At 38.7% G+C, this 13,077-nt stretch overlaps 1 protein-coding gene across 2 annotated transcripts; it reads left to right on the top strand.

Annotated features, from left to right (window-relative positions):
• The first annotated feature begins 2,228 nt into the window (after positions 1-2,228).
• chga (chromogranin A) lies at positions 2,229-12,768 on the top strand. 2 transcript variants are annotated; one of them, XM_043697202.2, is made up of 7 exons: positions 2,230-2,466; positions 2,852-2,898; positions 3,015-3,108; positions 3,369-3,437; positions 4,559-4,660; positions 5,164-6,098; positions 12,268-12,768. In XM_043697202.2, exons 1-7 carry the CDS (start codon positions 2,421-2,423, stop codon positions 12,349-12,351), a joined length of 1,377 nt encoding a protein of 458 aa, XP_043553137.2. In that variant the 5' UTR covers positions 2,230-2,420; the 3' UTR covers positions 12,352-12,768. The 2 variants fall into 2 exon arrangements, with proteins under 2 accessions (XP_043553138.1, XP_043553137.2); XM_043697203.2 differs by lacking the exon at positions 4,559-4,660 and having other exon boundaries at positions 2,229-2,466.
• Positions 12,769-13,077: the final 309 nt, after the last annotated feature.

Genomic DNA, 13,077 nt, shown 5'->3' with positions numbered 1-13,077 from the left:
GAATTCATGTCTTACTGCAGAGGTCTCAACTTTTGAAAAAACTGTTAATATCATTAGCTAATACTTATTTCACCATGGATCCAATTCCTAATCCTTTGCAAAATTAGAAATGGCACCCTGATAATCAAACATAAACTCAATTGTGTTTCTACTTTTCCATGACTAGGTCAAACTCTATTAGTGAATTGTCAGATTGGGGAGAATGGAGAAACTGTTCTAGATATGGTCCTTGACTCTGACCAGTGCTTAAACTGTTGAAAATTTCCAGCATGTTATGGTTCAGGTTTCAGGCAGCTGCTGTATTTTGCATTTTGCACAATATTCAAGGTTCCAACTGAATAAGTATGTCCATTGGAACCAGTTTCTGCTACTGCCCCAACTTTGTAAAAACTGCTGACATTTGACTACTTTGCTGCTTAATCAGCAGTTATAAATACTGCATTAGTATAAGCAACAGATAAAATAAAAGATTGTTTTAAAACAGAATGAATGTTTTATCCAGAAACTTATTTTAAAATTCTCTCTGGCTTCTTCCTTTTTCCTTCCTTCCTGGGGTAAGATTCTACTATTGACAGGATCTCTAGTAACTCAGAAACAACAACAGAAATTGCTGGAAAAGCTCAGCAGGTCTGGCAGCATCTGTGGACAGAAATCAGAGCTAATATTTCAAGTCCAGCGATCCTTCCTCAGAATTCTGAGTTCCTAGAAAAGGTCACTGGACCTAAAATATTAACTCTGATTTCTCTTCACAGATGCTACCAGACTGCCTGAGCTTTCCCAGCAATTTCTATTGTCATTTCTGATTTACAGCATCCACAGTTTTTTCAGTTTTCTGGTAACGCTTCTAAGTAGCCAATATTCACATTGAGGCCTCCAGATAGTAACTGATTATTTGTTATTTGCATTCTGAATTACAAAGTAAATAAATTATTGTGAAAATCATTGAACATTTGTGACTGATGCTGTTAGGAAAAGTCTATTTGTAGTGGTGCCAGAAACATATGTATTTTATTCAGGGGGACTGTTTTTAACAATTGTGAATTCCAGGATCTGATCCTATTCCAGGATTTGAGCATGAAATTCTGAGTTGCCAATCCATTGCAGCACTGTTGCACTGTGAGAAGTGCAGTCCCTTAGATGAGATGTTTAGATTAGATTACTTACAGTGTGGAAACAGGCCCTTCAGCCCAACAAGTCTACACCGACCCTCCAAAGAGCAACCCACTCCCCTACATTTACCCCTTCACCTAACACTACGGGCAATTTAGCATGGCCAATTCACCTATCCTGCACATTTTTGGATTGTGGGAGGAAACCGGAGAGCCTGGAGGAAATCCACGCAGATACGGGGAGAAGGTGCAAACTCCACACAGACAGTTGCCAGAGGCGGGAATTGAACCCAGGTCTCTGGCGCTGTGAGGCAGCAGTGCTAACTACTGTGCCGCCTGTTAATTGAGGCCATGGCTCTTGTAAAAGTCTGCATGTGACAATTTCAAAAAAAGAGCAGGGGTATTATCCTGGTGATTTGGCCAATATTTAATCTTCAGCCAACATTTCGAAAATCAGACTATCTGATCATCAACACAGTGTTGCAAGTGGGAGCTTGCTGTTACTGTCACATTTCCTACATTACAACGGTGATCGCTCTTCAAAAGTCTATCAGTGCCTTGAAGACTTTGAGATATGAGGTGGTTACTTAGGCACGGATATCAATTTACATGTTTCTCCTTTAATCATTTAAACACTTTTGGTAACAATGGGCTGGGAGACTGTAATTTTTTAATACTTGAATGACAGGGCAACAACATATATAAGAATGCCTTATTAAATACACCATGCGATATTACTTTTTTAATGATGCTATAGAAATACAAAACTCAGTTGAAAGTTCATAATTTACACTTACAGGTTGTGATCTCTACATTTTCCAGATACAATTGGCATGTTGTTGGATTGTTATGTGTATTCAGAACAACTGCTGACTGTTTTAACTATTAAGCGAGTGCTTGGATCATGTTTGATTCCAAGATTAGTTTTAGATTAAAGCAGTTGATTTTCTGGAGGGTTTTTTTTTGTCTGTGACTGCAGGAACAACAGTGCCACTTACCTGGATTGGCTCTCGCCTTCGACGCTGCTGGGATTTCAGTGGATTCTGCTCGATGTCACATCCGGCTGCTGGGATTTAAAGCGGGAGTTGGTGCTGCAAGTGCCCACTGCTCGCAGAGTCCTGCAGATAGTGTAGGAGCTCAGCTCAGCACAGTGCCTCAGTCTCCAGACCCCGAGTCAGCGCCTCTTAATCGTGTATCTTGTCCTCTCGGTCCCCAAAGGGGAGTGTTTCGCCAGAGGTAGAGGGTTTGGGGAGGGGGGAGCTTTTTTTTTGCATTAGTTGAGCGCATCTACGCGTCCTGCAGGAAAACAAAATGATTCCTTTGGGATTTTTCACTCTCGTTTTACTTGCCACCCGAGGTAAGGACGATCAGTGGCTTCTGTTTTCTGTGTAAATGTGTCGCTTTAGACTCGTAGATAAGCTGTGATTTAATTTAAAACGAGAGAGAGAAAAAAATGCGGTGGTTTGGAACAGAGAAGGGAATGACCCTTTCAGCACCAAGGACAGCGCAGGGGATGGAGAGAGGCGAGGAGCGACCGGCCCTTTCCAGTTCACTCCAACCCGGACCAATTCATCCGATGACTTTTCAGGTCGTTAGCCCTTGTAGAAACCAAATGATGCTGTGGTGCGTCAACACGAGGAATTAACTGTTTATATCGCTCTTTCGCAACTTCAATCAGCCCGCCTTTGCCGACCGGACCTGCTGTTCCTCCTCTGGTGCTGATGTGTGCTTCTCTTTTGTAGGGTTCTCCGCTCCTGTGCCCATCGAGCAGTCGCCAGCCGACGCTAAGGTAAGTCAGCCGGCGTGCCGTTGTTGTTTGACCTCTTTTTGACCTTGGAAGTCTTTCCACAGGGGAACGTTCGCCCTCCCCCAAACAACACTAACAGAAACCATCTTGCTGTCTAGGTGATGAAATGTGTTGTGGAGGTCATCTCCGACACTCTCTCCAAACCCAGTCCTTTACCAGTCAGCCAGCACTGTATGGAGATTCTGAGAGGAGGTAAGATAATTTCATCGCATTCCAATTGTCTATCACCATCTCACGATAATCATTTGGTCTCATTTTATGTCTTTTCCCAAAATGTTTTTTAAATTACTTTTTTCCATTGTCTATTAACTATTTGTTACCAAGTATTTTTGTTGCTCTAATTATTTTTGCAGCCATCTATAATTTAACTGATTGCAAACTACATCACATCCCATCAGGTTTTTATTTATTTTAAATTACTCATTAACTTTCCTGTTCTGTGCTCTTTGCAGATGAGAGAATAATCTCAGTGCTTCGACACCAAAACCTGCTGCGGGAATTACAAGAACTTGCTGCTAAAGGTACTGTAGCTGTGGTTTTGTAACTGCAGTCTCTAAGATGGGTCTGAAATCATGCCAGATTTGCAGGCTGTACTGCACTGAATGCCAGTCTAACATCTTCCCTGCACATTTCCCACTTTCTCCCTGACCTCTGCCAATTTTCTGCATCAACTTAATTGCAGGAAAAAAAATCAAAGCTGCAGTGTTCCCATATAGATATTGACGTTATAATAACACTCCCAGAGAGGTTTTAATTAAAGGTTGTCACCTCTTGCTTGACTGAGGGCTAATGTTTCTTTAGACATATATTGTTGGAATATTGCACACTTCATAGCAAACAAAGTACCAGCTTTGAATATCTCTAATTAAATTAGGTTTCAATAAACTGCAACAATGTGTTTGAAGTTAACTTTGAATGTTTTGTTGCCTGCTAGATGTCTAACACAGCAGAAAACCCATCAGTATATTAGAATCCCTAAATCTAACCCCAGAGGTATCTACAAATGTCTGTAGGAATTCTGTTTGCCCAACATTGAGTTTGCACTCTCTCCTTAGGGGCAACATAGGTCCAAACATACAAGGCTTAAATACAGTTTGCCTGATCTTATCAACTATGGCTATGCAGCCTTTCTAGCAAGGACCATTCCACCTGGTGAGATGGAGAGTTACACTAAATAAAGTGCATCAGCTTTTATTAGCAAAATAACTATCAATGTTTGAGAAGATAAGCCATGCATCTATCTTTTTCCATGTACATTAATTCAGTACTCCATATTTTCCTGTATAATTAATACATTCATAACCGTTTGTTTAATTGCAATGATATAAAGAAGATTGTACTTAGGCAATTATAAAGACAACTTCATTAACATTATTGAAACCTGATAGTTTGTAATATAGGACCTCATTTTGTTCCTGTGACATTCTATGCACTGAGAACATAACCAGGTACAGGTAACTCCAGTTTCAAGGTGAAAGCAAAATATTAGAATCTGATATGTCAAGGGCACACTAAATGGGAACATTTGAGAAACAGAATGAATCTTTCAACCCCATTCTGCAAAATTTAGAGCCAGGCTTTGGATAAAATCATAATGTTCAATAATTCCAATGATAAATTTTCTTTTGAAATTTTGGTGCAGGAACCAATGAGAAAGCTCTGCAAAAAAAACAGAGCAATGATTACAAAGACATCCTTTCTGTTGCCCTCGAGAGTCACATTGACAAAAAGATATCATCAGCAGGTTAGTGTTGAGGTAAACCACCAAATCCCTGGTGTACATTGCAGACTGTCAATGTAATCCAGATAATTATTCAGTTGCAGAGCATCGTTTTGCTTAAAGTACTTTAATTGGCTAAATTATATTTGTGATGCATTGCCAGAATCTAATTGCATGTTACAGCATTTCTAATTTACCATATCAGACTACTGAGTATAACAGAGACTGTTTAAAATAGAATACATTGCATAGAAGGGGTGTTGATATTGATTAGTCAGATCTATCTATTTACAGATATTTTACATAAATTGCTTTCTGTCATCATTTAAATATAGTTTAAGTAGTGTTAATTGAACATTACTCATGAAATGACATACCAGCAGCTTCTGTCTGTTTTTGATCCCCGTCGGAATTTTTGTTTTTGGACAAGATATGTTTGTCCTTGAGTGTTATCATAGCAACTGAGCAAAAGCAATTAGTCCAATTGACTTCGTGAAAGTTCATCTATCATATTGATTGTTCTGCAGGTAAATTACATGAGATCCCTACAGAGAAACAGCAAGGATCATCTGGTGAGATATTCAGAATGAAGGACAAAGAGTTTCAGGACAGCAAAGAGGAGACACCACCAAATGTAAGCAGGCACAGCTTTCTGAACATGAAGGATACAACTCCATTTAGCAGCAATATGGCCCCAGAAAAGGAAGACATAAAAAGACAGGAGCCAAGGAAGCATGGCAACTCTGAAATTGAGTCTACTGTAGAACAGTCCCAGGATCAGAGCCAAAGTGAGGAGCATAGTCCAGAGGAAAGTGAGCCAAATGAAGATGGGGATACCCAGGAAGAGGAAATGGATGAAGACCAAACCAAAGAGAGCAATGAAGAGGATGAGGTGGAAAACCACAGTGATTACAGTGACAGTAAGGATGAAGAGCCTTCAGAAGATGATGGAGGGGATGGAAGAAACATGGAAGAAAGCAGAAACCAACCTGAAAACAGTGAGCCTTCGGACATGAAGATGGATGGGACATCCTCTGAGGAAGAAATAAGGTCCAATGACAATACCATGATCCACCAGAATTCAGAGGATGAAGGTAGAGAAGAGGATGAAGACTCAAACATCAGTGATGAAAATTATGGATCATCGAAAGAAGAGCTGCAGGAGAGAAAAAAGTGGAAGATGACAGGGGAACTGAGCCCAGAACAAAACCATGGAGAAACAAGTGATGAAAAACAAGATCTCTTCGAGGGAAACGGTAAACTTGCAGGATCTGGAAGTGCCAAAGCACACAATGAACCGAGTCATTTCCAACACTCATGGGGCAACAGAAGATCTCACTCTGGGGAAGATATCAGACAAAAAGGGAAGGAAACCATTTCATCATACCCAGTGCGAAAAAGAATTGAAGATGAAAATAAGAAGGAGAAAGAAGAAGAAGGGAGTGCCAATAGGAAAAATGAGGTTTGTTTCATTTTATGTTTCCTTTAAATTGATCTACTGTGGTACTTCTGAATGCTGGCGAACTGCTAAGGTGCTGTTATCTCTGGCAAGGTTTGCTTTGTAAGCCAGAGTCCAAAGACTTCCTTTGGGAATGGGAGGGATGCACTTCTGTAGATTTTTCAACACATTGTAAATGACGAGCACCTGTACTTGGGAGCAGTCAGGTCATCAAGGTCAGAAAAATGAGGCAAGGCCTATCTTTGAAGCTTTGGAGCATGACATATTGTGATCTAGTAGCTGCCTGACTTGCTGTGCTTTTCCAGCACCACTCTAATCTTGACTCTAATCTCCAGCAGCTACAGTACCCACTTCCGCCTATATTCTGATCCAATGCAAAACCTTTCCATCTGTCCAGATCTTTATTAGCAGGGCTCATTTGACATTGTTCCTGGTTGTGAATTTAGTAATCTCTGATTAATGAAAATCATGAGTCTATAATGGATTGCGGATGTGATCTCTATAATTCATTCCCAAAATGGGGACTGGTGTTTCATAAAAAGAGTGGGACTGTCAAAGTGTGTTAGGGAAAGGTATTACAAGAAATAAGTGTCCTCAGATATTTTACTATGACCAGTAGATAATCCAGAGTATTGCATGGGGTTGACATGACACTGTCAAGATTTATTCAGCTTTTTAGTGCAGCAGGGTTAAGCAGCCAGTGATAAGTGTAAGAAGTCAAAAGTTACAGTATTGAATACCAAAGAGTGAAGGTATGGGTGATCAGAGAGTTAGAACAGTGTTGTAGTTTAGAGGAGGAAGTAGAGCATAAACACAACCAATGCGTTAGTGTTAATCTTCTCAATTTATTTGAGTTTACCTGTGGAGGCTTACTGAACCCTTCCTCTTGTCACTGATTCTTAATATCCAAGACCCTCCATGTTAAGTTGAAACAATGTGAAATTCTTATCTTTCACCAAAGATCACAACATTACCAGTGGACTAGAAGATAAATTATTACTGAGATTAGTAAATTTTGTTCAAGCGAAACGAGTCATAAGTTATGGAAGACTAATAAAGACCTGATAAAGACAAATGGAATCATGGGATGAATACTATATGGAGGCACCAAAGATTTTCGTTAGTTCTCAGATGAAACTGATAATGGAGGTCACTTGTTGGTGGCCTCCTAAGCTGTAATATTTATCAATAACAACTTACATTTGTACATTGTCTTTAACATAAGGAAAGTTAAATAGCCATAATCCAACTATCTTCATTAGAGAGATATAATTAGTTATGTACAGATTGTACTATACTGCAAGGGTGATGTAGGATAAGGAGGCCGGTGTGCATAAACTACCACAGGCATTATGATGATTTTAACAGGGCTGTTAGTATAAATCTGCATCTTACTCAGCCATCTAGCCAACTGAACTAAAAACTGAAAGAACTGAAGATGCTGTAAATGAGGAACAAAAATAGAGATTGATGGAAAAGCTCAGCAGATCTGGCAACATCTGTGGAGAGAAATCAGATGTAATATTTCAGGTCCAACTCTGAATGTAGAGTTCTGAGGAAGGGTCACTAGACCTGAAACGTTAGCTCTGATTTCTCTCCACAGATGCTACCCGAGCTGCTGAAGCTTTTCCAGCAATCTCTATCTTTGTAGCCAACTGAACAGGACAGTGATCCAAACAGCAACCATTATCATCAAGGCCAACTGTATTACCTAATGTCACTAACCTGACTGAAATCAGCACAAACCACAGAACTGAATACCATTCAAGGTTAATTCAACAGAGGTATTTTTCTTGTATGCATTTTTGAGTAATAGTGTGATGACATGGGATAAGTATTGAAAATCTAAGTACCCCCATAGTTTCCAGAAAGCACATAGGCCTGAAATAGAGCTTACACATTGATAATTGAGATTTTCATAAACCATGGCTTGATACAATTCCAGCTTTGTAAATGGTAATGAGTTCATATCAATTATGTTTTTCATAAGGCACTGAACAATAATGGGAATTTTATTCATCAAATAGGTATACATGCATGTGATTCATTCATGGGTATATTCAAAGATTGTAATTTCACAATTTTCAGGCACACTTGCTTCTGAAGCACAGGATCTGTTTTGGGGCAACTGCTGTTTGTCATTTTTATAAATGATCTGGATGTAGGCGTAGAAGGATGGGTTAGTAAATTTATGGATGACACTCAGGTAGGCAAAGTTGATAGTGCCGAAGGATGTTGTGGGTTATAGAGGGACATAAGTAAGATGCAGAGCTAGGCTGAGAAGTGGCAAATGGAGTTTAATGCGGAAAAGTTTGAGGTAGTTCACTTCAGAAGAAGTAACAGGAATAGAGAGCACTGGGCTAATGGTAAAATTCTTGGCAGTGTAGATGAACAGAGAGATCTCGGTGTCCAGGTGCATAATTCCCTGAAAGTTGCCACCCAGGTTGATAGGGTTATTAAGAAGGCATATGGTGTGTTGGTGTTTATTGTTGGGGGGACTGGGTTTCAGAGCCACAAGGTCATGTTTCAGCTGTGCAAGACACTGGTAAGGCTGCACTTAGAGCATTGCTAATCATCTCATTATAGGAAGGATGTGGAAGCTTTGGAAAGGGGTCAGAGGAAATTTACTAGGTTGTGCCTGCTATGGAAGGAAGGTCTTACGAGGAAAGGCTAAGGGAACTGAGGCTGTTTTCATTGGAGAGAAGAAGGTTGAGAGGTGACTTAATCAAGACATATAAGATAATCAGAAGGTTAGATAGGGTAGACAGTAAGAGCCATTTCCTCAGAAGGTGAAGGCTAACATAAGGGGACATAGCTTTAAATTGAAGGGTGATAGATTTAGGACAGATATCAGGAGTAATTTCTTTACTCAGAGTAGTCAGGGCGTAGAACAGCCTGCCTGCAACAGTAGTAGACTCGCCGACATTAAAGGCATTTATATGGGCATTGGACAGACATATGGATATTAATGGAATGGTGTAAGTTTGATGGGCATCAGATTAATTTCACAGGTCAGCGCAACATCAAGGGCTGAAGGGCCTGTACTGCGCTGTAATGTTCTATGTTCTATGTTCAAAGCTGCAGACAGTGTGGGATACGTTAGGGCGAGTTCAAGAGCAAACGGCATTTAATTTCAGGAAACAGAATGTGCGTTTGCAGAACCTGACTTGAACCATGTGATGATGGATACAGTCCAATTAACACAGCAAGTTTGTGTTGAAGCAAAACACCTTCATCTTTGCACTAATCCAAAACTTGTAAATTATAAACCAAGCATCGCAGCTTAAAATGTGTCTGAAGCAAAATGGAATGCTTGCGGGTTGAGCCCATATGCCAGGGTGCTGTCTCGAATAAAACTGTAACTATAACATTGCTGCAAAACAAAATATATCAATACTACAGTTAAATGTAAATTATTTGTAAATTTCTAAATAATTTGCACCCAACATCAATTCTAATGCATTTGAAGGAAAGTGTGAAAGAGCAGGAAAGTTGATGCGAGAAATGTTGGATCAGCCATGATTCTATCAAATGATAGAGCAGGCTTAAGAAGCCCACTCCTGTCCCTAGGTTTTATGGTCTTAATTTGGGGATGCAGCAATTGTATGTTTAATTCACCTCTCAGTTACATTTTTATTCAAATAGACCAGCAGGACTTGTATTTGATGTAATTTGTCAATTTCCTCCATTTAGAGAGTACTGACAGTTAACATGTATTTCACACCCATGTCATTGCTCATTCCCTTATCCGATGGTCCATCTGAGTGTCTGAATTCACTGTATGAATAGCAGCTTGGAAACATTTGAACTTAACTCCTGCAGCACACTTTTTCTGTGTTGCATAATTTACCAGTGCTTCAGTAACCAACCCTTACTTTTTAAAAATTTCTTGATAAATAATGAAGATATTATACAGTTATTGCTAATGCTCGGTGGCATTGCTTTTGGATACTCTGAGCACTGAGCATATTTGTGTTGTTTCATGCAATCCTACTGGAAACTGAGGGAAGAGTTACACAGAGGACTGGGAAGTGAATGACAATTGAAGTTAAGGGATGAGAGAGATGGAGAAATTTTTCATTTTAAAACACTGAAGCTCACGCATTGAAGATTTTTGGCCATTTTGATTCTCGAACGATATAGTTAAAGGAATATTGCAAGGAAAGTTCAATTAAACATTGTTGTAGACTTAACTCCAGCAGTTGCAAGGAAAGGCAGAAGAAGGGCTATCTTGGAGAGAGATTAAGAGGTTAAAAAGTAATTTATTATAAGGTAGCCTTAAATCTATTTATAATAAAATGAATGTAAAATTTCTCCTAGCTGATAGACCAGTGCGTAATTTGATTGTTTTAAGTCCCCCAGGAATCTCATTTCAAATTTCACCTCCTGGCCTGGATTAAAATTGTAAAATTCTTTTCCTTTGACCATCTAAGACTAGCTCCTAGCAATTCATTTCAAAAACACTTGAAGGTGATGGGTATAATTACGTGAATCAAGTCTGTAATAAGTCATTTTCAATAGCTGTACCACTATACATATTTTACTATTGTTTGCAGAAGAACATGTACAAAACGGGCAGTTGCTTTCAACATAATGAAATGTCAACTCTTTATTTGTTATCAGTCTCAATAGCGGTGAATGTAATTTGTTTGATTGAGCTTAAGTAAGACAGAATAATTGAACAGCCAGCATCAACTGCATTCATGAAGTAAAGAAAATTATGGGAGCCAAGGTCAGCCTAATGGATGAACAGATTTGTTGAGTGAACTACTGATCATTGCATATCCTACCAATAACTCAAGGAAATACACTTCTATTAAGCAATTTTATAAAATCTGTAAAAGTCCGTAAATGTGGGTCTTAGAGAGCAGTTGAAATAAGATTTTGACTCCCACTGTTTTTTCACTTAGCTGTTGTTGTACTGTATTGGCTTAATTTCACCATCTTCATATTTTTACTTATTTTACTTATTTCAAGTTTTACTTATTTCAAAAATAATGGTACATCTAATAGAAGTACTGTTGGTTTCTGTAAGCTTAAATGAAGTAAGATAATAGCAGTATACTTTGGGTTTGAATAGAATAAATTTGGCAAATCACTCTTCCTAACAGAGTAACTCCAAATTACTATTTTTTTTAAAAAAAGCAGATTTGATATGTAAAGGTTTCCAAGCACACCCTCGATCCATTAGGGTTTTCTGTGTTAACAGCAAATTACAGCTGCTAACTGGCCTGCAGGATTTTACCTGATGAAAGGAGGGAGGGATTTCCTTTCAAAGACTACCTGAAATAGTTTAAGCCGCAAATTAGATCATAATGTATAAACACTCCATCTGAATAGTTTCAATCTTGAAAACTCTATTACAACTTCTAAGAAAATCTGTGGATACATGTATAATCATTAAAAGTTTTGCATTGGTGTGCAGTTTCTCTTTATAAACCTGATTGTCACAATTTGTAATCACATTTTTCCACCATCTGTTACCATTGTAAATTGCTCAGTTGTAATTTCCCATTCAATGTTGCAATTTCAAATATTATTATTTCGACACAAAATCTGGTGACAAACGGCCTTTATGGAACCAGTTTCAAAAGGTTTGCCTTTCTGTTGCTTTGGGCAGAATTTTACAGTCCTCTATGCAAGGGATTTGCAGGTAGGGGTGGCCTGTAAAGCCAAGTGAATACCCATCCCACTGTTTACCTGGTCACCCTTCATTTGGCTATTATTTAACAAATGGCGAGTGAGCCTTAAGTGGTTCGCCTGCCCTTTTCCCAATTAACATCCTTAAGCAGCCACTGTCAGGAGTGTGATGCTGGAAAAGCATCACAGGTCAGGCAGCATCCGAGGAGCAGGAGAATCGACGTTTCAGGCATAATGTAGGGCTTATGCTCCTCAGATGCTGTCTGAACCGCTGTGCTTTTTCAGCACCACACTCTTGACTCTGATCTGCAGCATCTGCAGTCCTCACTTTCTCCTCGTTAAGTAGCCCCTGCCACTATTCATTGCTCAGTCTGCAGTAAACCTGCTTAGGTGTTGAGAAAGATGGGTCACATAAGGAAAAAGATCAATGCAAGGTATCCTTTTCCACCTGTGAAAATATTTTTCCCTTAATTATCTAGAAATTGTCCTTGCAGCAATAACCAACATTTTAAAATGTGTAATATTTTCCCAGGAACAAGAAATGGAGAATCTTGAAGCAATTGAAAGTGAACTGGAAGCAATGGCACAGAGATTACACCAAATGCGGAGAAATTAAACCCAGTGCTTCAAAGCTCAGTAATAATGAAGCAACTATCAGCACCTTCAACATACATTTTGTTTGAATTGTAACATTTTAACTAGTTTACTATAATTACTCGTGTGTTCTAGTGGTCTACACACTAGCTTTTCTTTCTGAGGTGCTGCTAATTACTTGCTTACTTATTAATTTACACCATTTAATTTAATGAAATGTATGAAGTTCCATTGCTCACATTTTTTTTTCGAAAATAATTGAATCAGTTTTCAATGTTTTCCTTTACATTTAAAATTCTACAGCATTTAGAATACTGTAGAGAAGAAATGAAACTCGAGTTAAAATCTTATTGGACTTGGTAGAAGTTTGTACCAAGTCAGACTAATTATATTGTACATTCTATATACAATTTATGTAATTAAAAGAAAACAACTTTTACTCAATGGTTTTTGCTTTATTCCTCTCATACTCTTTTGGACAAAAAAAAATTAAAATAAAGCTTTTGAAAGTGTAGATGAGGCTTTGGTATCCAACCTTTAAAGTAACAGGACAATGTGATAATGTGGCTTAAAAAGAGTAGAGGCATTGAAGGTTTTAAAAAAGAGGCATAGACTATAGAAAACCAGAATGTTATAAATTAATATCATCAAATCTCTACAGTGTTGAAACAGGCCATTTGGCCCAACAAGTCCACACCGACCCTCTGAAGAGTATGGGCAATTTAGCATGGCCAATTCCATTAACCTG

Source organism: Chiloscyllium plagiosum, unplaced genomic scaffold (assembly GCF_037043375.1).
Source record: "Chiloscyllium plagiosum isolate Xiang-an unplaced genomic scaffold, Cpla_swu_hap1 HiC_scaffold_8, whole genome shotgun sequence".
Classification (NCBI taxonomy): domain Eukaryota; kingdom Metazoa; phylum Chordata; class Chondrichthyes; order Orectolobiformes; family Hemiscylliidae; genus Chiloscyllium; species Chiloscyllium plagiosum.
Note: the sequence above shows the minus strand (reverse complement) of the source record. Positions and strands in the feature narration are given on the sequence as shown.